Source organism: Blastocystis sp. subtype 4 (genome assembly GCF_000743755.1).
Source record: "Blastocystis sp. subtype 4 strain WR1 chromosome Unknown seqid_0017, whole genome shotgun sequence".
In the NCBI taxonomy this organism is placed as follows: domain Eukaryota; class Bigyra; order Opalinata; family Blastocystidae; genus Blastocystis; species Blastocystis sp. subtype 4.
This window is the reverse complement of record NW_014569530.1, coordinates 1-25,691: the sequence shown is the minus strand read 5'-3', so window position 1 is coordinate 25,691 and position 25,691 is coordinate 1. Positions and strand designations below refer to the sequence as shown.

Here is a 25,691-nt window from a genome sequence, read left to right as displayed (position 1 = left end):
AACACATAGAGATGAAGAGTTATTCTTCAGAAAAAGTTCATGTTGTAACAGCACCTCTTTCAGTGATGAGTCTTGAATCTCTGTTATTTGTTGATGAATCTGAGTCAAGCAGGATGTAACAACTGAAACAAAGGACATATTTGAAAGACACTCACATGGAGGGAATGTTAACAAACAGAAATAGTAATTATCAACACTAGAACCACTGAGAAGAAGCCTTTTTCTATTCATCATTCCAAACAGTAATCACCAACACGAATCTCCATCACTTCTTCTGGAGTAAACTGGAAGATGGTCATGATAGCCGTCTGCATATGATTTCGTGAACTTTTATCCCTAGCACATAAATAGTTGAAGAATAAGGATCGCAAATACTTCTATACCTTATTCTCCAACATCAACCAAACATTCTTAGTTAAAATATCATTACTGTTAATATCTCCTTCCACCGAACGCGGTGTCTCGTTGCCATCAGAAATCGAACCCATGCGAAGACTTGGAGGTCTTCCATCCTGCGATTTGCGTACTAATACCATCATTTGCTCGTTTTTACTTCGTAGATAATCCAATTCTTGCTTCAACGATTCAATGGTCTCCTTGTCACTTACAGCACTCATCTCCGTATCCACCATCTGGGTCTGTTTCTTCTTCACTTCCTCTTTATACTTCCTTCTCCATTCATCACATTCTGTCTTCAACAGATCCAACTTCCGTTTGTCATCTTCGGTTTTAAGCGTCAACTCCTCCACATCCAGTCGCAAAGACTCCACTTGACGAGAAAGCTTCACATTCTTCTCCTTCATAGCCTGACGTTGAATACGAAGAGACTCAACATCATCCTGACTCTGTGGAGCTGAAGTCGTAGTAAACATAGGAATATCAGTATTTGTGGACTTCAACTACAGTAAAATTGAAAAACAATAAGCTACACTATCGATCTGCGAATTCTTGTTCCATAACATCACATCTGTGTCTTATCATTCCACTATCCCATACCCATATCAACACGATACTTCTTATACTCTTCTTCCAGTTTCTCATAGGATTGTTGGAGTGAGACGAGTTCAGAACGCTATGGATAAATAGAAATTTTAGATCCTACAAGCTGTTGTGCCTGAGAGGAAGAAAGAGAAAATGGAGGAAGATCAAGAGTACAGCCAATCGTATTGACGTGCTCAATCAACTCATCTTGGGAGAGCCAAATGCAATTTGTATCGTGGAAATCATCTTCTTCCTCCAGATCTCTACATATCAATACACTATCTTATTTAAACTCATCGTCATTTGATCCTCCAGGAAATTTCACTAAACACCAAACATCGTTTCCAACTTGAATGCGTTCCAACACTTGTTCGGGAGTTTGGCCTTCAAACATCTCTAGAGAACTGCCTCCTTTCTTTGACTTCAATTCCTACGCATCACAAAATCTAGGAGATACGAACATCGAGTGCCTTCACCTTTTCATCTCGTTCCTTCTGAATCTTCTCTAGATTGTCCTTAGCTGCTGCAATAATCTTGTCTTTCAACTCCGACTGCTTGGTTAATTCTGCAACCTTGGCCGATTGTGCTTTCAGTTTCGTTTGAAATATCTGTACAACCTTTCGAAGCTTCTCAATCTATACAATCATCAAAACAAGAATCGGTAAGATGAACCTCTTGCTTTTGACTATCTCCCTCTCCTTCTGTTACTTGCACCTTTGCTGCTTCCTCCTCTGCTTCGTTCATTCCTACTTTCTATAACAAAGGAATTGAAGAGTTATATACACGACAGAAATAGGATCCATTCTGGATAGATTGACCAAAATCAAGTCTATTTTGATATCAGAACAAACAAGGTACCCGCAATATAAGAATAACCCGAAAAACAAATTACATGTTTGAGTAATTGGGTCCTCCTGAAGAAGGAACATTCCATGAAAGGAATTGTTGAGGTGTTTTTACCACACATGTCTTACAGTGGAGACAATTCTCACTATGAATCTGGAACTGGACTTTTCCATCTTCCATTTTGACATACTCATAGACATGAGCGGGACAGAAACGCTCTTCAGGGCCATCATATTTCTTTAATGACACTTCTAACGGTACATTCTCATCACCTTTCTTTATCTGAATATGAGCAAATTCATCTTGTGGATAATCAAGACAACTCAGAGACAGTGAAGTCACTCGATCAAACGATACAACCTGTTGATTACAAAACCAAGTCGATTCACTACTCCGTCGGGTTTCTCGTAATCACGGTTTGGTAACTTCTTGCAAATCTCCGCTGATTTTGTCTTTTCCCAATCCTCTCCTTTGGAAATTGGATGAGTGAAAAGATTGTGGTTGAAACACAAGGTACTACTGAAGAACTGGAAATCATACACTCTCCTATTCCCTACTGCATATACCATGCCAGCAAACAGTCCCTTCTCAAACATCGTACGGAGACTTCGAGTTCGATGTAACTCTTTCATGAAAGAATCTCGTTTCAATTGGTTCTCATATTCATGGAGCAGACATCCTTCCTGAATCGCATTCCATTCCTTCACAATAGCATCTGCAGCCACAATTCCACTCTGGATACTGTTATCTGTTCCTTGAAGAGAACTCATGTTCATCACTCCCAATCCCTCTCCAACAATCACTCCTCCAGGAAATATCGGCTTTAACTGCTACAAATCACAAATTCCATCACTCTAAATACGCCTAACACACCTCCTTCGTAAATGGTTCTTGCACCGAATTCTAATCGTTCCCCTCGACGCAACAGAGAGGAAATAAACTCTGTCTTTTTGAATAATTGGAATTCTTCGTAAGGAGACACATATGTATTCTCGTAATCCAGACCGGTGATCTAATCGTTAGAACTCATCATATAACACACATAACCAATATGAACTTGATTTGGCGCCTGAAAATATAAAAACCCACCTCCATATCTACAAATTAGTGGATTGATTCACATCAACAAAGAATCATGAAAAGAACGCTGCAACGGATATCCCAAAGTATGAACCACCTTTCCAACGATTTCATCACATCCTGGGATCTCCCACACTTCTTTGATTCCCAATCCATATGTTCTCTGACCACCCTGTTTGAGTTTATAACGATTTGACACCTCTTCTGTCACATTCCCCAATACTCCTTCCGCTAACACCAACATCTTCCCATGAATTGCATAACCTCGCTGAAAGTCTTCTTTTGAAACACCGTCTTTATTGACTCCCTTATCTGAAGTGTATACACCAACAACATGATCTCCATTATATAATAAACCAGCTGCTCCCGTGTCTGGAAAGACATCAACACCCCTTTCTTCAGCCACCGACGACAACCAACGACAAACACTACTTAAACTTACAATGTAACTGTTGCTATGTTTCATAGTACGTGGGACTAACCAAGAAGGGACTGTAAATGAATTCTCTTCACCAAGAAGGAACTGCATCGATTCTTTCGTAACTTTCTGACTTATAGGAGATTCCTAATAGAATGAACACCAAAAACTAAGAATACAATGTCTTGCCAATTGGGAATCAACTCTGAAAGACCCTGAGTATTCAACAAGCATCCACTCAGAATGTGAGACCCGATATTCTCTCCCTTTTCAAGAATGCAAACAGAAAGATCGAGATTGTTCTTCTTTGCAGTATCCTTCAATCGAATTGCTGTCGACAATCCAGCACACCCTCCCTATCTAATTAGGCCCTTGTCAAGTATTCTTACACCAACAATAACCACATCATAATCCATTCTCTCTCGCTCCATCCCATTCAATGTGTCATCGGAGAAAAAACGCTTAGATAGGACGAGCTGTGAGAGAGATGAAGAACGACAGAATGTCCTTGTTATCGATCCCTCTACTTCATTACATCAATACACATCACATGAAACGAATTCTCCCAAGATTACAGAATCGAAGCATTTCATTTGTAACAGCCCATTCAAACAAAATATTCCGGAAAGCAGGTATTTAAACAAACAAATCAACCCTGACAACGATGAGACACATTACTCACAATCAGCCTTCTTCGCTCTCTTTCGAATGGTCTCAGTCTTTGGTGATGATGATTCTGTCTCCGATGAAGTTTCTTCCTTAGCAGCTTTCTCTGCTTCTTTCTTCTGGCGCTTCTCCTCCCGTTCTTCCTTGATCATACGAATCGAAAGGATGATGTAGAGAGCAGTGAGCGTGAATGAGATCAAGAACAGAGTCAGGATCTACTCCTCATATCTCTTTCTTCAAAATTAACCAGCTTAGGATAGGGGAGCCATGTCTCAGCACTAGCAATCGCAGAAAATAAATCTGGCATAGATGTATACAAGGAAATGCCTTTGAATCCATCCTCCCAGTTGTTGGGATCCCTTCACCCTTCTATTCATATTGGGATCCCCACACTCATCAAATGAACGCTCCTACCAACAATTTTGAGGCATTAGTCTTAGCTATTCGCTTAGTTATGGCGAAATGGGCTGTTGATGATGATTTGAGGTGTGATTTGTAGACACTCACTCATGCAGTTGAGAATGAATGGGCTGGAGAAGACAGTTTGATGATGAAACGGCTGATGGAAAACGATTTACTGGAGAACTTCCAGGAACGGTGGAATAACACAGGAAGTCGAATATTTCCTATTTTGTAATTTGTAGAAGATGGAGAAATTTACAAAGATGAAATTTCCGATTTTCTATTGGGAGAGATGGATCAGACATTCAACTGTAGTTTAGAAGATGGAAGTGATGAAGAAGTCGGTTGTTATATGTCTCTATTAGTTTAGATTGCGGAAATCTTGCTTCATTTCTACAATTCTTGCAGGAATGGGGATATGAGTGTTGTAATGAACTTTATTGACAAGAACCAAAGTAAAAGAATGATATAGATTCCATGTAGATTTCATTCCTTCTGTGAACTCATATTTGGAGGCTACAAAGGATTACAAGCGTTATGAGGATGAAAATTGCGATGGAGATGATGAGTACAATCCAGATGATTATGAAGAGATTGACATGGAGGAAGAAGAGCCGAAAAAGAAGAACCAACCAGATGAAGATGGTTGGGTCATTGTCTAGATACGTAATTTCCATGTTTCCAACAAACATATTATTCATTTGGTACATTGTTTTGAGTAAAGAGTTTCAATTCACCCTTCAATTGAGCCTTTTTCACAAGGCCTTCAATTGTAATGTTATCCAGATTAACAATCCGATCCAATTGTTCTGCAATAAACTGTGCAGGAAGAACAAAGGCAGGATCACTACAGTTCATACACTCTCTTCACTCTTACTGTTCATCCTTAGGCTTACATACGGTAATGTGATTCGTTCCTGTCATCAAGGTGAAGGACCCGATCTGTCTCTTATTTCCTCCACTCACACTTACATCAAGATTTGAAGAAGTAGGAGGCACAATAACAGCTTCATACTTTCCAACCTTCATTGGTAATTCCTCACCCAGACACATCACTTCTGGCTTTGGCATCAGATTCATAAAATCTTCATTCAGTTTCAATAACCACGGGGAATCTGCTTTTAGTTCTGATACCTACACTAAACAAGAGAATCATCTCCTACCAATGGAGTGAATCCAAAGATGAGATTTAGTAATGCAAACTGATTCTTCAGAAGAGGAGTTCCGCGATGAGGTGTGGAATAAAACACAACAGCTTTAGTTTGATGCAGAATTGGTGAATACACATCTCTGTCCACTCATCGATCAATTCAATTCCTACTTGCTATCTTCCACAAGCATCTCTTTGACTATCAAGCCTCCCATACTGTGTGTGACAAAGATTATTGGTCTCTCTCCAATTCCAGCCGACTCCAATCGGTTGCGTAAATCGGAGGCTTGTTCAGTCACGGAGAGAGTGGGATGTGGTGATGAAGATTTCCTCATCCGAGCATGATAGCCAACAGAGAGAATGCGAATAGGATGAGTTTCTCCATGTTCCTTCAGATATGTAGGCAGATAACGAGCTGGCCAACACTGAACATGGTGGTAATCAGGAGTAGGTTCTTGAACCATCCATGTAGAGAAGAAGGATCCTTGTAGACCATGAATGAACACGATGTCTGCTACTCTCTATTCATTCATACTTCCCATTATTCATACATCCTCCTCTCCACTATCATATAACAAGAAAATAGGTTCATCTAAATAGTGTTCCTCTTCATTCTTCTCTCGACTATTGTATAAAACCTTCTCAGCAAAGAAATGAAGCTTGGTATCACTCTGTTCACTCCATTGATGTAAAATTGGTAACCATTCATTTCGGATTGTTTCTCTTGTGTATTCGCCCACCATATTCTTTTGGCAGGTCAATGCACTCAACACACGACATATCTGAACACACACAGAACTCTCTTCATGATAGGTTAGCGACTTCATGAATTGAAGAACACCTCTATTCATAACAACAGCATTGAGATTCTACCGTGAGATCATCACTTCAGCCATTTGCGCATCGCCACAGAACAGACTCAGAGATCGTAGCATACAACGAAGTTGCCACCACGATCGGTTATTGGCTTTGGTCTGTCCTCGTTGCACATAAGCTTCTGCTTCCTCTGCCACAACAGGACGAGCCTGAGGCTCTAACATATTCAAGAGATTCCGCGCATACAACAGAGCCATTTCTTCACGATTAGTACTGTTTTGAATGTACTGCTGAAGGACTTGGATTCCCGCGACTTGCTGCTACAGATGAGAGAGAAGAGGAGTTGGAACAATTGGATCTTGTTGTAGACACATATGAACAATGTTCTTCATCCAACGACGAGGCTCTGAGGTGGTTTGGATCACTTCAACAGGGACGATATCGTCTCCAATAATCTTCATCTCCGTTGCTGGAACCTCCTGATATTGATCGAAGCAGTATGGAGATGAGTCCGTAGGTGCGACTCGACTGAGATTTTCAACCAACTGGCAGAGACAACGACGACGTGTGATCGAAGGAATGGTATCTGTATCCTCGATGAGCTGAAGGAGTAAGTCTGTAGATGTATGTGCTAGATACACAGCACAATGAGGATCCTCTGAGAAGTGGGCTAAGGCACGTAATGCCTCATCCTATGATAAATGATACGATAAGTACGTACCACAACCTCATGATCCGTATCCCTACACCATCCTAAAAGACGTGTGACCCATTCATTCATTGCCTGAGACATAGGTTCAAGTTCTTCTTCATGAATCACAGAAGCAATGGGAGTATCATGCAAAAGTCTCAAGTCTTCAGGGAATACCTTCGTTCGGTCTTCTTTCTGAGGTGACAAATACGAACGAATCACTTTCCACGAAGCAAGAAATACATTATCGCGCAACCGACTCTCTACAATGAGATGCACTCCCAGTGAATACGAATGGTGGGTTTCTTCTCTACTGGCAAGATCTGAGCATGTTGGATTACTTCAGCATACTTCAACTTGATACTCCGAGGGGCCTACCGATAACATAGTTGTATGATAGTCACATCATCTTGCGGTATAGGAAAGGAATCAAAAGAAACAGAAGAGAGATCAGCTCCTTGGAGGAGCCATAATAAAGCTAACTGGATGTTAATACCAACAATCACATTCACTGTGTACATATCTGATGTATGCTCTCTTAAATGATCAATTACTTGTGATGGACGATGAATCAAAGGTCGAGGGTGAAGTTAAGGAAGAATCATCTCCATTGAAATAGGATATCTTTTGTTTGATTAACTGAATGATAGCATTTTCGCAATCACTTTTGTTGTGGTCATATAATTTGTCTAATACTATAACTCCACCTTGACCAATGGCATCAATCAATATTGTAATATCTGCATTGCTCAGAATTAACAGTACTGTCATCATTTCGGGTGTACAGCTACACATCACTGAATCTATCATCAACTACGTTTTTGGATTCGCAATTAACCGTCCTAGTTGAACTCCACAGTGAAGTCGCCGAACAATTTGAGGACCTGACTTCTGTCGATACAAATCAATCAACGCCACTGCCATGCAGTTTCTCCATGTTGAATCTTGCAACGTAGTACCCTTATGTTCACGTGCAAACTCGAGTAACTGAAGTCTAGACGTTCTATCAAGATAGTAGATGAGACCGGCAGCAGTTCCTGTAGTCAATATCACTCCCACTGCTATTGAGGACAGTTTTCCCGTTCTCTGAGTGCCAGATCTCGGATACGTTGAAAAAGACCGTACTGCACTTCGGCAATGCGCCAGCAAATAGTATAATCGTCGAGTAGAGGATTTGTATAGTTGAGCCGAACGGTTCATTTCCTTTCTACATCCGATTTCACGTTAGAAATGAGGAGACAAGTTGACGCAACAAGCGGTTATTTACACTTCTTATCTGTCAACCTCTCTCACACTTTATTCTATTTAGATATGCTTAAAATCTATTGCTTGGGGAAATGAAGCCATGGAGATCCATCCTATTAAAGAATTGAATGATCTGTCTCCAAGAAAGACAGCCCATTTTCTATTATTTCTGTCTATCCTATTGTATCGATTCCAGAATGAGAGTCATATACTTGTTCGGAAATGTGCTCGGGGTTTTGAGCTAACAATAAGAGAATCTTCTCTGATGGGTGGTTCTGTTTTACTAATATAAATCTTGACAGCTCCTATTTGTAATGATCAATTGGTTGTTGTTCTTTCCCGACCAATCGAAATGGATTGTCTACTTGCAAATCATTATGACATCTCTGATTGTATTACTCAGTGCAGTTAGTGGTACAATACTAATTATCCAAAAGATTGAGTGTGAAGGGTACCTAGGTGTCAGTATGTGACATGGATGTAATTCATAGTTCTTTCAGTTAGGAAATGCTCTTTGCATTCTTCTTTTTAGTTGTTCAGATGCCTATGTTCATTCGATCAAGCATTATGCAAAACTCCCAAAGAAGGTATTGGGTTGTACTCTCTTCATTGTCTGTTTCCTGAGCTTGGCTATTTCTGTCATCCCCCCTACCCTTAATTTGGATGTATATCTTCAATGCGTAGGTATTGGAGTATTAGTTATATTGTAGCCAGTTCGATGGCCTCATACAATTGAGACCGTTATTCTCGCATTTGCATATATCTATATGACACTTCACATCGTCTTGTTTATATACCATTTCAACCTACGAGCTCATTTGAATAGTATGAATGTGGAAGAAATGAGACAGCATATGATTGATCCCGAAGTCCTTCCTCAGATCTATTCCGTACCACTTCCATATTCTTTTCAAATATAGATTGACTATCTCCTTGGTTCTCATAGTGAGATTACCATTGGTGAATGGATTCCTCAATTCAGTCATTCTTGAGTTGATGCGTAATTTCTAGAAGAAGCTCGTCTCAGGGAACATAGGGAGCGATTAGCCAATAAAATAACGAAGAAGCAGAAATTCAACATGTTAACAATGGACAGTCTGATTCTGGACAACACCAAAGATCACTTTGATGAGAATGCAGAGGTTTCTACAACATGTACCATTTGTATGTGTGATCTTGAGAACACTGAGTACATATACAATCTGAAGTGTCATCACGTGTTCCATTTGGATTGTCTGGAACGATGGTATTCGAGACGGAATACGTGCCCTGTGTGCAAACAGCCTATAGACTTCATTGTAACCATAGAAGATCATTATACCTTTAATCGAGATGTCTATGAGCAGTCTCTACGAGAAGCGAATGCACGATCATTCGCTGTACAAGCACTCGAATTATCTGTACTCTCCGCTGTTTGTTGAATAACCGCGGTTTGTGAACTCTAAAAAGAAGAAAAGAAAAGAGTCTCCATTCTCTTTATTCTCGATTAGTTTGAATTTGAACATACTTTAAATGGCAAAAGAAGCAGGTATGGATCAATTGGAACACGGGAAAGGGTGTGGTTGTTTGGGTACCTAATAACTGTTGTAGGGAATCAGCGTTATCTGGAGATGCACTCGCTTCTCTCGAGGAAGGTGAGATTCCGCGACCAGTCGAACTTGAACCTGTTTGAATTGATTAGGTATTTTTAGATTCTAGACATCAAGTAAGACTGAAATATGTAGAGAAGAATCTGTTGGCAGTCATGTAGAATCATTGCCAGACGATTCTAAGGAGAAAGTGAATTCCAAGAAACGGAATCTTCAATGTGCTGGTATTGTCGATGAAAAATGTCATCCTAATCCTGCAGCCAAGAAGTTTCGTTTAGAGGATGTAGTAGGGGAATGATGTGATTGTGAGAGTTAGCTAACTGACCAGAAAGAAGAAGGTGAAGTAACTTTAGTCTCAGAAACAACGAAACCAGATCACGTTGATGTTCCTTCTACTCCAGATTCCTCTTCTCAAGTATCTTCTACTGTCCAGTCTGCAGCATCTGTGTCTTCTCTTCCCGCTGCTCCGGTCACAGTATCATTGCCCGTAGCACCTGTTTTGCCATCCATGCCATCAGTACCAACAATACCAACAGCTCCTGCCATACCTGCTACTTCCACTATGCCATCAGTACCAACTATGCCTACTGTTCCAACCATGCCTACTGCTCCTACCATTCCTTCTGCTCCAACCATGCCTTCGTTGCCCTCTATGGATCCAAATCAAATGGCCCTCTATCAACAGATGTTCCTCCTCTATCAACAAATGATGATGATGATGAATATGAATTCTCTTCAACCTACTCCCACACTCACTACTGTCCCCACTCCCTCTGAAACTCCCGACTCAGCCACAGGCGAAAATGCTGGTTATTACAACATGTTTGGCACAATGGATCCAAATCTCTATAACTATTACACACAAATGATGTATCAAATGATGCAGAATCCAATGTTGTTCCAACAGCAATCTGCCATGTACATGCAGAATCCCATGTTGTCAATATTGATGAATCCAGCTACTACAAATACCTCCTCAATTCCTTCGATTCCGCAGAGGAAACCTGAGGAGTATACCGAAGATCCTCCAGAAGAATGTAAACTCTTTGTAGGAGGCATGCCTCCTGAAGTTAACGATGTCATTCTGAAGAATTATTTCCAGCAGTTTGGTCCTGTTCGAAGTGTGATAGTTGTACGCAATCGCGAAACTGGTCTTTCTCGCGGTTTCGGTTTTGTGGAATTTCGTTCCCGTGTGGTATTGCAAATAGTGTATATTTGATATTATAGAGTTTAGAAGACGTTCTTCGTATCCCAAAACATGAATTCTTTGGGAAACGGGTAGATATGCACATCTGTTCTCCAACACGATCTGATTCCGACAATTCACAGTTTAAAGTATTTGTTGGCGGTTTGGATGAAAGCATGACCGAGGACATTCTTCGGGAGGCACTTTCACCCTTTGGACAGGTCCAAGCTGTCAATATAATTCGTCAGCAAGATGGAAAGATGAAAGGATTTGCTTTTGTTCAATTCACGGATCAGGCTCCAGTAACGATGCTTTTACAGAGACAAGGCATGATGGTGAACGGAAAGAGAATCTTTTTTGGGAGTGCAACAGCAAAGAAGCGACAGTTGAAATCTGGTAGATGCATCACCTATAGACAATCTGGATCGTTCACACATTCATAGATAGTGTTGTTTCAATTTGATACCATATGAATTGATTTGTTTCTTTCAATCATGCAAAGTATTGATAATCAAGGATGACTAAACGGATGGTCAGAATTCTTAAAGTCCGCAAAACCATGCCTAAGGCTGCCGGTTAGTTCTGCTTTGGGAAGAATTATCATTAGGAAAGGGAGGGAAAACTCGTAAACGTGGAAAGAACGATAACGAAGGGTACAAGCGAGAACTCGAGTTTAAGGAGGATGGTCAAGGTATTAGCCTTGAATAGACATGTTCACCACTAGAATATGGTCGTGTTCAGAAAATGCTCGGTAATGGACGAATCGAAGCGTATTGTTATGATGGAAAGACTCGTTTGTGCAACATTCGTGGCAAGATGAGAAAGAAGGTTTGTTGAAGCATTTATCAGTTATTCTTAGGAATGGATCACTGTTGGTGACATTGTCCTTATTGGACTTCGAGATTTCCAGGATGACAAGGCTGATGTGATTATGAAGTATACTGCTGATGAAGCTCGTCAACTCAAGGCTTATGGAGAGATTCCCGATAATGGTAGGAACAGTTGCTCAGGTGTGATCCATAGTCGCTATTGAGAATACAGATGTGAATGATACTATTGATGATGAGAACTGTGCTTTTGAGTTCGATCAGATTTAAGTGTTGCCTTAGGGATACCATGTTTGTTGAGAGATTGCAAACAAACAATCCTACATACTTAAATATTTCTTAAGAAGAGAAGTCGTTGAAGGGTTAAATCCTTTCACCTCACCCTTATTCTCTCGAGTCTCATGCATCTGCTTACGAACCGAAGTAGCCAGCACCTTTCCAAGCTCAACACCCCACTGATCGAATGAACAAATACCCCATACAAATCCCTGAACAGCTGTACGATGCTCATAAATCGAGAGCAGCTGGCCACAAGAGAAAGCATTCAATTCCTTGAACAACAACGAGGAAGAAGGTCGATTGCCAGAGAAATACTTATGCTCCTGAAGATTCTCAGGAACGCCTTGAGCAGCCAAATCCTCATAGTTCTTACCATAAGCAAGAGCATCAGGTTGAGCGAAGAAGTTTGACATCAGTTCATCATGATTACTCACAGTCTCACCCTCTCCAAACAGAGGATACTGACTCTTACAGAAGCCAATGAAATCACAAGGAATTACACGGCCCTGATGAATCAACTGATAGAAGCTGTGTTGACCGTTCGTTCCTGGCTCGCCGAAATCCACTTCTCCAGCGTCAAAAGGAAGAGCTGTGCCATCCATCGACACACGCTTTCCATTCGACTCCATATCAACCTGCTGGATATGAGCAGGGAAACGGAGAAGAGCTTGCGAATAAGGAAGAAGCGCTCTGCAGGGGTATCTAGAGAATGACCCGTCATCTCTACAAATACTCTAAGAATGTTGAATTCCAGACACCGATTAAACCAAGCAGAACAGGGATATTCTTCTCCAGAGGGGCCTCACGGGCGTGAACATCCATATCATGAGCTCCTTCCAAGAAGGTTTCCATCACCTCATAACCATAGTGGAGAGACAGAGGAAGCAGACCCACAGCAGAACACACACTGTAACGACCACCGACCCAATCCCAGAAACCAAAGATATTCTCCTTATCAATACCAAAGGCAGTAGCCGCTGGGATATTGCTAGACACAGCACACATGTGATGAGCAATGATTTCACTCTCGGAACTCTTCGATCTGAGGATCAGCTATTCCATCAACACATACCCAAGCTTCTCCAGAAGCCAGCGACGCAACGAGCGAGCATTCAACATCGTCTCAGCAGTCGTAAAGGTCTTCGAGACAATCACAACAAGAGTACGTTCAGGATCAATGTGTTCAATTTGACGAGCCATATCCAGAGGATCCACGTTCGCCACGAAATGTAACTCACGGCCTTCCGATGTCTTGTGTCCCACAGGGTCCCAGCGCAGAGCCTCATAGACGAACTCAGGACCCAAGTAACTACCACCAATACCCACCGATATGACGGTAGTCAGAGTCTTTCCGGTACAACCCTAGCGATTATCGTTCATGAGAAGAAGAACCTTGAAAGCACCGGAACGAACATCCTCTGAGAACTTCTTAATGTGTTCACGAACCTCGTACACCTCGGGAACCACGTTCTTACCATCTACATAGATCTTCTCCTCAGGAGTAGCACGAAGAGCTGTATGCAAAACGGCACGGTTTTCTGTGATATTCAACTTGACTCCAGACATCATAGCGTTCTACTTTCAACACCAAATCACAAAACTACCATCTTCTCTTTCACTTGTGCTCTCTCAGCAAGTTTCAATAGCAATCCCTTAACTTCCGGAGTCAACTTCTGACGAGAATAATCGAGAATAATATCCTCATGCTCTGTAGAGAAGTTATCAAAACGATTCTCATCCTGAACAGTTATCCCTCCCATCCTAACTCACCTGAAGAAGATCACGGAGATGCAGCTGCTTCATTGATGGAACAGCTTCCTTCAAAGCTTTCCATTCCTCTGTTTCCCATATATGCTGAGTAGTGATTGACTGTACAAATGAATCCATTGAAAAACTATAATGAGAAAAGAATAATTGGCTCCTCATCTGAAGCCATTTGTCAGCCAGTTACCCGCGGGAATTCATTGACAAGTGTAATCATTTGACATGTATCAGTGTGTTGAGGAAACAGTAAGAATAAAGTATAGTAATGGTAATCAAGAATCTAGAAAGAATCCTAACGTTAACAATCCTTAAGCATCTGGATTAATTCTTCATTCTATCAGTTATGATCACTTTTGAATAGGTACAGAATCAAAGAAATCCACTAAAGATCGATGATTCTCGGATACCTACTAATCATAATTACATTCCATTCTTGCATTCAGTTCATCACAAACAGACTTCCAAATTGGTTCCCATGGTTGACGAGAAACAAACATCCTCTTCTTGGGCCGTCCATTCGAGTCCGTAATATAATTAAAAGTAATAGCCATCATTATCTCATTCAAAGTACCAAGATATCCAGGAAGTGCAACAATGATGTCACTTCTAGTACAAAGAATATTGATACGATCCAACATGTTGGCTGCTTGGATGGTCTCAGTGACATAAGGAGTGGATTCCACAGGTAAATCAGTTGGAACCGTAACACCAATGCATCTGCTATCTTTGACTCGTCTACATCCAATTGCCATTGCTTCCATACAGCCTCCATTTCCACCATTCATGTACTGTTAAGAAACCTCAAACGATTCAAAACCCATGGATATAATTGTGAAATGGTTTTCAGCGAGAAGTTGTCCTAATTCAAGAGCAGCATTGTATTGTGCTTCGGTTGGCCTACAATGATGACTACATTCTTCATACTCCACCTAGAGGCACAAAACACAGAGACAACCTTCTGATACATGATTTTAACAAACAGAATATAGAGCGCAGGCAGATAAATAAAAGCACCTGCATGCCAAAAAACGTACAAAACTGAGAAAGATGTTAAGCATCAATGCTTTCCTTTCCCTTCGTCTGAACCTCTCAGTCGAATTCCGTTGTTTGCCATTCCGTTCGATTCTGCATTCACAGCATTTGGATCTCCTTGAATTTTGGCATAACAGAATCTGCACTTCTTAACACTCTCAGAACGAGGCCATGTCTTTCCTTGCAACTACTAATCACTCTCTCTTCTTATCCTCACATTCTCATATGCTACAATCAGATCCTGAACTGAGTTAAATTGAATGAAGCTGTAACCTAGATTCCGATGTGTTTTACTATCCAGAGGCATGTTGATAATGGAATACTTCCCTATGACTCACTCTCCTATCATTCCTATACCCTTCACATATGGATCCAAAATCTCTCCTAATTCTTCAGGTGAAAAACGATTTGGAATATTGCGAATCATCACAGCAGAACGAGTCTCTTCACCACTACGTAACTTTGCAATATCCACATCTTCGCCAGCTCCTTTCTTTCGCTCAGTAGTTGACGAGTCTGTACGACGAGGATCCTTCACTTCTGGTTCTCGCTTGGCCTCATCATCCTTGCTACCAAGTGAAGTTGTTGGAGCCACGAAAGGAGCAGCAGACGCAGTCAACTGGACAGAGTGAGGCGAAGATGCGTCGCCTGATACAGAAGGAATGGAATGACTCCAGATGCCAGGTAACGAGGCACGTCGATCAGGGATATCCCGGAGATGCGACATGGATGCACTTCCAAAGAATCCTTCAGCTGCACTGTATGCCTCACGATCATTCCCAACGAGATATGAACGAGGAGGGAGAGGAGGAGGAGAACCTCTGGTAGGTCCCTGAGGTGATCCTGACTTTTCTGTGAGAGAGCAAGGCAGAGGAGGGGCAGGACGATTTGATGAGAACGACTGTGAAGAGAGAGACGTGTCAAACAAAAAAGGATCTGGATGAAGTCTCTCTCTAGAAGGAGTACCCAAAGATGCATCCGGTCCATAAAGAGAAAAACCACGGGAAGAGTGAAGATTCACTGAATAGGAACCCAAAGGAGCCGAGAGATCTAACGAAGAAGGACCACAGGGAAACGATCCTTCACTGATAAAATTCGCAGATAAGAGATCAGTAGTATCAAAACCCGTTGAAGAATAAAACGCATGAGACCGAAGTCCTCGTTCGCTTCCGTCGTAACTGAGATCTGACTTGTATAAGTCAGAAAAGGAACCAGAAGGGAAACGAGGTTGACGTGAAAAGGGTTCAGAGGCGTCAACGAAAGAATGACGATTCAACGTTGGCGTAGTCGGACCACTAACTCTAGAATCAGCGACTCTAAAATCAATACAATTCATAACCACCTACAAAGAATCCGGTATCTTTAGAGGTAATAACCCATTATCAGAAATACCACGAGTCGGATAGGCTATGTTGGTAGAAGACTCAAGAAAGTCCGCATCACTATAACCCTCTCGATCGAGTTTCGTTGTTGTATCTGTAAACGGTGAGACTCCATATCCACTGTGGCTATAGACACGATCATCAACATCAGAAACCTAAAGGCATAAGCCGAATCTAACAAACGTACTCTTAACGGATTGTAGGATTCTGTCGATCCCATCCCAACAGGATTGCTGTCAAACCCTTGAAGCTAGATATTACTCTCTCTTATCAGTACACACAGTTGCCAAGGATACTTCCATGATCAAATAATATTTTTCGTGGTAGTAATTCCCAAATTGAGAGAGAATGAATGCAACGAACCACAGTTCTATGTTCGGACCAATTCCCGCGGTGAATAATACAAGTCGTCTTTCTACAGAAACAGGAATTAGATCGATTATTTGACTATTCTTTGGTATTGAGAGAGTTTTCTAGTCCAGAGATATAGTTGCAACAGGTGCTGATAACTTGAATGGCAAGTAACCTGGAATATTTGTAGAATTAAAATCTAGGAAAGAGGAAAGCGGTTAAAGGACCCGCTCCTAAAAAAGTGGTCCAAGAGGTCCATGATGTGGAACCCAATCTCACATCGGACTACGAAGATGAATTTGATATTAAATCCCAAGCAGCATTTTCCGATCTGATTCGGAAGCCAAAGATTACAGCTACAGGTATGAATCGATGTGTTCTTATAAGGAAAGTGATTAAAGATGATTCCCTACCCAAGACTTCTGATCTTGGGGACGATCCTATGGAATACTCGCTTGCTATCGCTGTATCGATCCCCAATTTTGCTTCAATAATAAAGTGTGGTACAAGTACTGGTTGGATTGACCTTTGAATTTAGTGATGTCCCCGGAACAATTCCCTTCATTTGAAGTGTCTAAACGATGGACATTTGTGGTGTCTCACAATTACAATGAAACAACTCAAGATCCTAAATCTCCCGAGTTCTTCCTCTCTCTGTTTAATCATACGGATCCACTTATCTTTAGTAATATGTGTTATAGTGATCGGGGGCATGGTGAGGGAAGTCGAATTCCTTCATTTCGTTTTGTTCTCTTTCAAGTCACTTTTCCGCAAGATAACGAGAACCATTCTCATACATTCACTTCCTTTCCTATTCTTTTTGATGGGTAAGTTTGTAAATGAAGGGTCAGGTGTAGAAATACTGATACCTATAAATTCGGAAATGTAGTGTCGTTTGCAGATATTTTCAATTCGGAACATCCTCTTCTTCTTGATGGAACGCTGAATATGGTTATTCGCGTCCTTCCTGCTCCTACTGCAACACTTCGTCCAGAAACAAGGTTTCTTTTGGCAGCACGTCGCAAGTATGAACAATTTCTGATATTCACCCTAGTGACCTTGCATATGTCACAAAAGCACTCAATGCTGGAATTGACATTAATTGCACATCGGAATTCTTTTCACAATCGAGTCTGAATTATATGGATGGAGCCACAGCTCTGATTATTTCTGTAAATGATCATGCAAATGATGTTGCTCAATATCTTATCGACTCAGGCGTTGATGTCTTCAGTACCAATAGTAACGGTGATACTGCCTTGCATAGGTAATTATAGGGAGTATATATGAGAAATAGAGCCTGCTGGAGTGGCAATCAGGAGATCATCGAAAAGCTGGTTACTTATGGAATTCCAGTAGATCAAGAGAATAATTGTGGAATGACATCTTGTTGATATGGATAAAAAGAATGATGAGTAGTGATGATTGCATGTATCGTTGGTACTCCTACAATTGTGTCAACTCTTCTTCGAATGAAAGCAAATGTGGATAAGCAAGAGTAAATAAGAGTATGAAGTGTGAGGTATAGTTATGATGGGAATGCAGCCATACACTTTGCGTGTAGTCAAAACAATCACGAAGTTGTTTCTCTTCTTCTCAATGCAAATTGTCAATTAACTCTTAAGAATCATGAAAATCGCTGTCCAATTGATACTACGACAGACATGACAATCCAGAGAATGATTCTTACAAAGTCTTCATTCACTCATACTCTGAATTCTAGTAATAGACTTAGATATCTCACACAATTGGTATCACCATTCCTAACAGTAACCTCCTTCCTGATTCAATCACCAACATTGTTGAATCTCTTTGCTCTGGGTATTCCTATTATTCCTTTTTCATTCTTAGGAGCTAATATTATGAAGTTTGTAGCCAACGGAGTCGCTGAATTCATGATTTTCCCATTTGAGTTCCTCACTGTATGGTTATTGAGTTCTTGATAATCAAGACTACTGAACGGATGATTCTATTACAACGAGAATATGACTGCATTATGCAACATCATCCAGAGCGTTTGGAGGTTAATATACTCACAGAGTCTCTCTTCTTTGCTTGCTTCTTTGTTCTGTCGAAAGGACTCACATGTAATCCTGATCCAATAGAGAAAGTGAAAGATACAGAAAAGAATCTGCGTAGTATGATTGTACAGGCATATGAAGAAGTATACCATGAGAAGTTGTCATCAAAGTTGGAGTGATGAGAAAGAGTTGATGAATAGAGGAATAAGTATGACTCAAAGTCCTGCTAGCTTGTTCATTACTATTCTGGAGTTAATCATGCTGAATCATATTCCTGATTATGCTATGAAGAAAGAATTATTCTTAGATTTGTATCGAGGTCTGTGTATTCACAATCCATCCCTCAATTTCCCAACATTGCCTGAGGGTTATTTTGCTTCGTTACCATCGACTCGATTGGATGATCCAACTATCCACATGTTATTGAACAAAAAGCAGATGAATCTATCTCCTTTGGAAGGAATTCCGAAAGACATCGCTGTGACTATTGTAAACTCTCTTACCAACAGGAAAGCAGGAGCCAAATCAGTGTATGTAGCTTCAGTTCCTGTTGACTATTGTGCGTATGGATCCTTGGGGAGTATTATAGTAGAATGCAACTCCAACAGCAGTTCCTTGCTGAGCGAGAAGTCACAACATATGTCTTGCGTCCATCTGCTGCGCAACGACAAATCAATAGTAATATCTATGGACATCACCAACAAATTGTCAAGGATTTGCAATCCACAGTCTTCAAACAATTCTGGGAGTTACTTCCAGAATCAGATAAACACGGAATATTGACAATGGAATTTAAGGATATTCTGTGTCAGGCGCGAGAAAGTGTTTATTGGTTTGTTATTCGTTATGTATTGTTAAATTGGAATTCATTGATTCCCGCGGTTCCTTCATGGATAATAATTCGAGAAGGATCTCTCTTTTTTATTGATGTATCAAAGATCAATAAGAAGACTCTATCGGGAATCGTTGAAGCAGCTTCAGAATATGACACTGTAGTGGATCCTCCCACTTCTTACGAATCATCTTTTCTGTTCTGTGAAGAGATTCAATATGAATCATCATCCTTTGATGAAACTCTCAGTGCATGCTGTTTGGAGAGATTCCGTTTGTTCTTCTGTTGGTTGTTATGTGATCGAATGGACTATGCATTTCAAATGCATCAGAAGGAAGAAGAGGCTGATCGTGTTGCTGCTTCATTGTTGAGTGAGGACATATCAACAAATGAGACTGGAAAGAAGAAGAAGAAAAAGAAACGAAGTAAGAAGAAGGAGGTGGAGAATCCTCCGACTTCTCTAAAGGAAGTGAAATCTGTTACTGATCAGACTCCTCCAAAGCAGGTCTCAGTAAATGTGAATCCAATTCAATCCAGTGATGACCAAGGAGCTAGCAAGACTATAATCAATCCAATAACGCCTGAGAAGGTTGAAGATCAATCAAAACCTGTTCCATCTGAGTCACTGCAACCTCAGCCTCCTTCCGCAGATACTCTAGAGACGAAGAAACGAGTCATTCGTCCTGATATCCAGCGAATAAATCGGTTCCTCTTGGGTGAACGGCGTGAGAAGCCTGATTTGCCTCCTCTACCTGAACGGAAGCGAGCACGGGAATTCCACGAAACGCGACCATTCGTATCACTTCGGCAAGTTCTCGCTCGACCAGATCCTTGGGCCCTAACGGATAATGAGTCTATCAGATCACCTCCGATAGTCGATAACACTCCCATTCTGCCTCCTGAGGGTGCGGTGATTACAATGATCCTAAACCAGATGTCTCCGATCGACTCAGAAGTCATTGAACCTTCTCAGGGAGATGAGGCCTCTTCGATGGCTATGTCACTAAAGGGTTGTGATGGCCCAGAGGACTATTCTGCTCCACCTTCTCAGTTACTTCAACAGACTCTCCAACAATCGATTCCTGAGTCAGCAAACTGGTAAGCAAAGGATACGTGAATCAGAACTAGGTCATTTCCGTATTCACAAAACTATTCTGATAAGTGTAACAATTTATTGTTGACGTTGATTGTAGATATGACATATTCACCTAATGAGACGAGTTCCTTTAGTTCATCGATAGATCCATCAATGCAAATGGTTGATTCATATATTCCTAGAACTCCTATCTATCCTACCCAATCTTATCAGGCTCCTGCTAGAATGAACATGTCTTCGATGTATCCATCTTCTGCGTCGAGTGCTCCAGGAATTCCATTTAATCGAAATAGTAGTCAATTTGGATATTAATGGGTGTTTGTTTTCAAGGATCGGGTTTTTATCAAACTTTCATTTCATTGTTCTCAAAAACTAACCTACTGTCAGAGTTTAGGAATGGTCAAACATACTAAACAGTCGGAATCTTCGGTTTCAAATAAAGAAATGGCTAAGTAAGTTCGGTGGTGATAAGATCATGTTTCAGCACTCCATCTCCCGAACTAGAAGTTTCAAAGAAGGCAAAGAAAGAAAAGAAGACGAAAGGGGAGGAAAAATCGAGGAAAGAAGAACCTGTGACTCTTCCTCCCTCAACATCATTGTTCTCGGATGCAAACAAAGTGAAATTCTCGAAACCATCGGAACCTGCAATTCCAAGCAATCCAACTCCAGTGACAAAGATAGAGAAGAAAAAGCCTGTCAACAAGCATGCTCAGGACGATTTTACTGTCTTTGTTGGAAATCTACCAAGTTGGTTTCAATGAAACCACTAACTTGTAGCTGATATTATTGCGAAACCTCAAACGTTGAAGAAAGCCTTTTCAGTGTTTGGAGAAGTGAAGACTCTTCGTTTCCGCAGCATTAGTGTAGAATCAACTCCGATCAGCAGTTTTGATAAGAAATTGTTAAAGAAAGCTGCTATAATTCAGAATAAACTCAGCGATGAAAAGAAGTCGGTGAATGCCTATATCGTATTTGAAAACAAGGATTCTGTGGCGAAAGCTCTGTCACTGAATAATACCGTCCTTCTAGGTCGTCACATTGTGGTAGATACTGTAGGAAAGAAGGAACACACTGACAAAGATGCCAACAGCCGAACTCTCTTTGTCGGTAATCTCCCTTTCAAGTGTGATGAAGAGGAGCTTCGAGAATTCTTTGAGAAAGGAATGCAAGAACAGAAAACTCGCAATGGACTCAAGAATCAAGAGACTATGGTTCAGAGTGTTCGTCTGATTCGTACTAAGGATACTCAGCGAGGAAAGGGTATTGGATATGTGGTGTTAACGGTTAATGTGATTATCGTATCTAACTTGTAGTCTGGTATTTACATGCCTCTCGCATTATTATTGAACAATTCAAAGTTTGGAGATCGAGAAATTCGTGTGACACGGTATTTGTCCAATCCAGTAGCTATTGAGAAGCAGAAGGAACGAGATGCTGCTCGGAATGGTCGTAAGAATGGAAAGAAGCAGTCGAGAATCGGAAAGCCAACTCCTCAGAATCGTGATGCTGCTAAGAAGGTAATTGAGAAAATGAAGAAGGAGGAGACATCGAAAGAGGAAAAGAAGGAAAAGTTGCCGAAGGAGAAGAAAGAGAAGATCGCCAAAGAAAAACCCCAAAAGGAGAAGAAGGAAGGAGAAAAGAAAGAGAAGAAATCAATGAATCTAAGCTTTATGGGTCGTAAAGCATCGTTAAATATGAATAGTATTAATGCGGTGAAACGGTTGATGAAGAAGGCGAAGAAATGATGTCATTTACTGGAATGTGTTTTGAATCACTTTCGAATTCTTTGTTTGAAAGAACGCTGGACGTATTCACAGTAACACTTCGTAGATTGTGTTCGTTACAAAAACCGAGTGTTCAGTTTTCTAACATTTTTATGTTTTTTAATGATACTATTTTTATTGTTACTTTCATTTTGTTTTGCGCAGAAGGAAGCCATTGAATCCTTTCTTCAGTACACATCAACACCATTACATTATCAGTCCAAAGATTCTATTGTTCAGTTACTCGTTCGTATTGTAATGTATTTCCATAATTTGTAGGATGTACGAGAGTCTACAACTAGCATATCAAATGAACAGGACATATTCGACAAGTACTTCATTTATACAAATGATGGGTACTTTGTTTATGATCTCGTTACGGCCTTACCTGACGATGTTAACAATTCATCTATTGTAGTGGAATTTATCGGTGGACAGAATCGAAGTGTGTATCTTACATGTAAACCATCACAGTTCCTCGTTCCGTCACTTCGATTGTACATCAAACAGTATTTCCAAGTTCCTCTTCTTGGAAAGATTAGTATGAACACCTTCTCCAAAGCCGAGAAGTCTTTGAAGAATGGAGATGCTTCATTGGAATTGCTGATTGATCTGTTTCAGGAAAAGGATATTGCGTCATCACTTACATCAGTAATAGTTCCTGATGTATCAAACAAGATACCTGATCAGCAAAATGTGATGGAGTATCTCAGTTCTGTAGTTGCCCATAAGGAGTCAACTTCGAGTACAAAGGGTTTTCTCTCTCTGAATGACTATATTGCTCTTAACAACATTGAGATGTCAGAGTATTCAGATGAGAAAGTGACAACACGAAGACTCTCAGAGCATGAGACCGTAAAGAATGTAATGCTTAAAGGTCCTGCTTTGCCACTTCTGAACATTCTCTCAGCAGTTACTGATTCTAGTTCTATTTCCAAGGTAGACATTATGCAACGTCCTAATTACTTCTATCTGAGTACATTTGAATCATTAGTGTTCATATTAGGACAATTGAATGATATGGCAAAAGAAGTGATCGCCGATGGACAGTACAAGGGTGATGAAACTCGAACCATTCTAAGCAAACACAATTTACATATCCATATTGTCATTCTGAGTACATTCCTTAATCACAGATGGCTCAGGTATTGTAGTAGGTGTGGGTGATACAGGATTGGATGTGCAATCAACATTCTTCTATGATCCGTATCATAGTGTCAGATATGGAAAATTGTTTCCTGATACAAATCACCGCAAGGTGATTCTGTATTACAATTACATGGACAACGAAGAATTGGAGACATCTGGTCATGGAACCCATGTTGCAGGAATCATCGCTGGTCAAAGTATTCTCGATAGTGTTAGTCAATATGATGTATTTCGTTGAATTCAATAATGATCACCAGGGAATCGCTTATGATGCAAAACTGATGATCTTCGATACTGAAGGAAGTGATGGGAAAACATATATTCCACGGTATCTTCAAGATTATTACTATCCTGTCTTGTACAAATGGAAATACATTGATATTTGTAGTTATGATTACAATGTGAAGATCATCAGCAATAGCTGGGGATTTGAATCGACATCGTATGATAGTTCTTGTCAATATACTGATCAATTTGTGTATATATGAAGAGAAGAATGAATGATTAGTTACGCACATGATGATTGTGTGATTATCTTTGCTGCTGGAAACGAAGGTGAAGATGGGTCATATTTATGGGTAATGAATTGATTTCTAGTTCAGATACTGTTGCTTCTCCTGGTCTCTCAAAGAACGTAATAACCGTGGGAGCCACATATGCACCTCAAAGTGAGAGGAAAGATCATTCTTATGTTGCAAGTTATTCCTCTCGTGGTCCTTCATCAGGTCGTATCAAACCTGATGTTTGTATGGTTGGTACAATGAAATCAGCCAAATCTCTCTCTGCTACAGATTGCGGGAATTCATGCAATAATCATGATGATGTGGTAATTCTGCATGGTACATATCCATTTACTCATGATGCATGGGTTCATTAACATCACATCAATGGCTACTCCATCAGTTGCAGGAGCGGCTGCTATTCTGGTTCAGTATCTGAATGAAGGAGGATATGATGAATCAATTGAAGTGAAAGCTTCTCTTATCAAAGCAATGTTGGTTCATTCATCTGTGACTCTCAAAGGATACTGTACACGGACTACGTGCAAAACCCTAACACGTTCTCCTAATACCATTCAAGGACATGGACGTGTTCAGTTGGATACGTAATGATCTGAGAATTCATAAAGAATAGAGTGCTTCATTTCGAGGAGAATACTGCCTGGGATCTGTATCTAAACAATAATCGAGCAGACTCACCTACATTTGTTGTAAACTATCTCTTTAATTTGAAAATATCCTGATTTTTGTCATTCCAGAAATAGTTCCTTTATTGTACTCGGTATCTTCATTGAAGGCTACTCTAGTTTGGACTGATCCAGCTGCAGAATCCTCCTCTTCATCTGTCCTTGTTAATGATTTGGATCTGAAGATCTGGTTCCTGGGACCCAATGTCGTGTATCCGAAAACGTAGATTAACTGATTCAAAGTGATCTGTAGAGAGAATCATATCGACAATGTGGAGGTGGTATCACTATCAGCTACGGAGATTGGAACTGTGTTAGAAGGAACCTCAAATTATACTGTGGCTGTAAGAGTAACAGCATATTCATTGAATTCGTTTATTCAAGTAGGATTGATAACATATCTTGAGAAACAGTCCTATTCTCTCGTGATCACAGGTGATTTCGATCATTCATCAGTCCAGCTCATTAATTCTATCAATCCATTAAATCCCACAATTTTGGACCCAACAGTTGAAGAGGATACTTCGTATTTCTTCTGGATTCTAGTATTTGCGTTGATTATTATTGTGATTCTGATCTTAATTGTGGTTATTATTGCGATAAACAATCATAACCGTCGTCAGGAGCGACCAAGTGTGTTGGCTAACAATATTAGACTTCCTGTTGTAGCTCCTCCGAAGGTTCCTGCTCCATTACCAAATACTGTTGTTCCTGAGAGGTCTTCTGGACAGTCGAGAACACATTCATCTCATCATGCTGCACCTCCAGCAGTATCTCATTAATCTTATATCGTGAGTGTATAAATATGTTGTGTTGTTTGTTGATAGAAAGTGATGAAGATGTGGAATCCAGTGAGATTGCAGACAGTAATGTGGTATCAACCAAGTCTTATCGACATCGTGATCGAGTTGACACAGGAGAGATGGATGGTGATGCTGG

General features: G+C 40.6%; 15 protein-coding genes across 15 annotated transcripts; 7 read left to right on the top strand and 8 right to left on the bottom strand.

Annotated features, from left to right (window-relative positions):
• Window positions 1-230: 230 nt before the first annotated feature.
• On the bottom strand, window positions 231-1,725 carry JH06_2185 (hypothetical protein; the record flags this gene model as incomplete). Its single annotated transcript, XM_014674108.1, has 8 exons — window positions 231-336; window positions 403-899; window positions 930-973; window positions 997-1,072; window positions 1,103-1,244; window positions 1,275-1,411; window positions 1,443-1,616; window positions 1,654-1,725. 8 exons carry the CDS (start codon window positions 1,723-1,725, stop codon window positions 231-233), a joined length of 1,248 nt encoding a protein of 415 aa, XP_014529594.1.
• A 144-nt stretch (window positions 1,726-1,869) lies between these two features.
• On the bottom strand, window positions 1,870-3,756 carry JH06_2186 (electron transfer flavoprotein ubiquinone oxidoreductase; the record flags this gene model as incomplete). The annotated part of the gene is made up of 8 exons (XM_014674109.1): window positions 1,870-2,187; window positions 2,220-2,354; window positions 2,385-2,657; window positions 2,690-2,839; window positions 2,870-2,924; window positions 2,955-3,472; window positions 3,505-3,681; window positions 3,715-3,756. 8 exons carry the CDS (start codon window positions 3,754-3,756, stop codon window positions 1,870-1,872), a joined length of 1,668 nt encoding a protein of 555 aa, XP_014529595.1.
• Window positions 3,757-4,538: 782 nt separating this feature from the next.
• On the top strand, window positions 4,539-5,055 carry JH06_2187 (hypothetical protein; the record flags this gene model as incomplete). The annotated part of the gene is made up of 4 exons (XM_014674110.1): window positions 4,539-4,605; window positions 4,636-4,733; window positions 4,764-4,848; window positions 4,877-5,055. The coding sequence occupies 4 exons, from the start codon at window positions 4,539-4,541 to the stop codon at window positions 5,053-5,055; spliced, it is 429 nt and encodes a 142-aa protein (XP_014529596.1).
• A 31-nt stretch (window positions 5,056-5,086) lies between these two features.
• JH06_2188 (hypothetical protein) lies at window positions 5,087-6,583 on the bottom strand (the record flags this gene model as incomplete). Its single annotated transcript, XM_014674111.1, has 6 exons — window positions 5,087-5,240; window positions 5,271-5,527; window positions 5,557-5,683; window positions 5,715-6,064; window positions 6,095-6,386; window positions 6,417-6,583. The coding sequence occupies 6 exons, from the start codon at window positions 6,581-6,583 to the stop codon at window positions 5,087-5,089; spliced, it is 1,347 nt and encodes a 448-aa protein (XP_014529597.1).
• Window positions 6,584-6,679: 96 nt separating this feature from the next.
• JH06_2189 (hypothetical protein) lies at window positions 6,680-7,406 on the bottom strand (the record flags this gene model as incomplete). Its single annotated transcript, XM_014674112.1, has 3 exons — window positions 6,680-7,051; window positions 7,081-7,309; window positions 7,330-7,406. The coding sequence occupies 3 exons, from the start codon at window positions 7,404-7,406 to the stop codon at window positions 6,680-6,682; spliced, it is 678 nt and encodes a 225-aa protein (XP_014529598.1).
• Window positions 7,407-7,596: 190 nt separating this feature from the next.
• JH06_2190 (hypothetical protein) lies at window positions 7,597-7,974 on the bottom strand (the record flags this gene model as incomplete). The annotated part of the gene is made up of 2 exons (XM_014674113.1): window positions 7,597-7,837; window positions 7,868-7,974. The coding sequence occupies 2 exons, from the start codon at window positions 7,972-7,974 to the stop codon at window positions 7,597-7,599; spliced, it is 348 nt and encodes a 115-aa protein (XP_014529599.1).
• A 698-nt stretch (window positions 7,975-8,672) lies between these two features.
• On the top strand, window positions 8,673-9,287 carry JH06_2191 (E3 ubiquitin-protein ligase; the record flags this gene model as incomplete). The annotated part of the gene is made up of 4 exons (XM_014674114.1): window positions 8,673-8,754; window positions 8,800-8,975; window positions 9,006-9,185; window positions 9,216-9,287. 4 exons carry the CDS (start codon window positions 8,673-8,675, stop codon window positions 9,285-9,287), a joined length of 510 nt encoding a protein of 169 aa, XP_014529600.1.
• A 520-nt stretch (window positions 9,288-9,807) lies between these two features.
• Window positions 9,808-12,167, top strand: JH06_2192 (translation initiation factor 1A; the record flags this gene model as incomplete). Its single annotated transcript, XM_014674115.1, has 10 exons — window positions 9,808-9,851; window positions 9,886-9,961; window positions 9,994-10,170; window positions 10,201-11,079; window positions 11,112-11,455; window positions 11,587-11,645; window positions 11,678-11,761; window positions 11,795-11,898; window positions 11,930-12,062; window positions 12,094-12,167. The coding sequence occupies 10 exons, from the start codon at window positions 9,808-9,810 to the stop codon at window positions 12,165-12,167; spliced, it is 1,974 nt and encodes a 657-aa protein (XP_014529601.1).
• Window positions 12,168-12,217: 50 nt separating this feature from the next.
• On the bottom strand, window positions 12,218-14,063 carry JH06_2193 (glucose-6-phosphate isomerase; the record flags this gene model as incomplete). Its single annotated transcript, XM_014674116.1, has 6 exons — window positions 12,218-12,878; window positions 12,910-13,218; window positions 13,249-13,538; window positions 13,569-13,751; window positions 13,781-13,915; window positions 13,947-14,063. The coding sequence occupies 6 exons, from the start codon at window positions 14,061-14,063 to the stop codon at window positions 12,218-12,220; spliced, it is 1,695 nt and encodes a 564-aa protein (XP_014529602.1).
• A 246-nt stretch (window positions 14,064-14,309) lies between these two features.
• Window positions 14,310-14,907, bottom strand: JH06_2194 (ribosomal protein L32; the record flags this gene model as incomplete). The annotated part of the gene is given in 4 exon segments (XM_014674117.1): window positions 14,310-14,347; window positions 14,365-14,728; window positions 14,741-14,837; window positions 14,870-14,907. 4 exon segments carry the CDS (start codon window positions 14,905-14,907, stop codon window positions 14,310-14,312), a joined length of 537 nt encoding a protein of 178 aa, XP_014529603.1.
• A 90-nt stretch (window positions 14,908-14,997) lies between these two features.
• Window positions 14,998-16,656, bottom strand: JH06_2195 (protein MEI2-like protein; the record flags this gene model as incomplete). Its single annotated transcript, XM_014674118.1, has 6 exons — window positions 14,998-15,159; window positions 15,190-15,299; window positions 15,330-16,288; window positions 16,319-16,509; window positions 16,542-16,604; window positions 16,636-16,656. The coding sequence occupies 6 exons, from the start codon at window positions 16,654-16,656 to the stop codon at window positions 14,998-15,000; spliced, it is 1,506 nt and encodes a 501-aa protein (XP_014529604.1).
• Window positions 16,657-17,395: 739 nt separating this feature from the next.
• Window positions 17,396-18,099, top strand: JH06_2196 (ankyrin; the record flags this gene model as incomplete). The annotated part of the gene is made up of 4 exons (XM_014674119.1): window positions 17,396-17,532; window positions 17,563-17,730; window positions 17,760-17,972; window positions 18,003-18,099. 4 exons carry the CDS (start codon window positions 17,396-17,398, stop codon window positions 18,097-18,099), a joined length of 615 nt encoding a protein of 204 aa, XP_014529605.1.
• Window positions 18,100-19,511: 1,412 nt separating this feature from the next.
• Window positions 19,512-20,660, top strand: JH06_2197 (hypothetical protein; the record flags this gene model as incomplete). Its single annotated transcript, XM_014674120.1, has 1 exon — window positions 19,512-20,660. One exon carries the CDS (start codon window positions 19,512-19,514, stop codon window positions 20,658-20,660), a length of 1,149 nt encoding a protein of 382 aa, XP_014529606.1.
• Window positions 20,661-21,050: 390 nt separating this feature from the next.
• JH06_2198 (RNA binding protein) lies at window positions 21,051-22,399 on the top strand (the record flags this gene model as incomplete). Its single annotated transcript, XM_014674121.1, is given in 4 exon segments — window positions 21,051-21,106; window positions 21,127-21,401; window positions 21,432-21,952; window positions 21,968-22,399. 4 exon segments carry the CDS (start codon window positions 21,051-21,053, stop codon window positions 22,397-22,399), a joined length of 1,284 nt encoding a protein of 427 aa, XP_014529607.1.
• Window positions 22,400-22,540: 141 nt separating this feature from the next.
• JH06_2199 (peptidase S8/S53 domain-containing protein) lies at window positions 22,541-25,534 on the top strand (the record flags this gene model as incomplete). The annotated part of the gene is made up of 12 exons (XM_014674122.1): window positions 22,541-22,663; window positions 22,697-23,393; window positions 23,424-23,534; window positions 23,572-23,792; window positions 23,824-23,924; window positions 23,955-24,044; window positions 24,075-24,131; window positions 24,164-24,405; window positions 24,476-24,671; window positions 24,701-24,776; window positions 24,863-24,975; window positions 25,006-25,534. 12 exons carry the CDS (start codon window positions 22,541-22,543, stop codon window positions 25,532-25,534), a joined length of 2,556 nt encoding a protein of 851 aa, XP_014529608.1.
• Window positions 25,535-25,691: the final 157 nt, after the last annotated feature.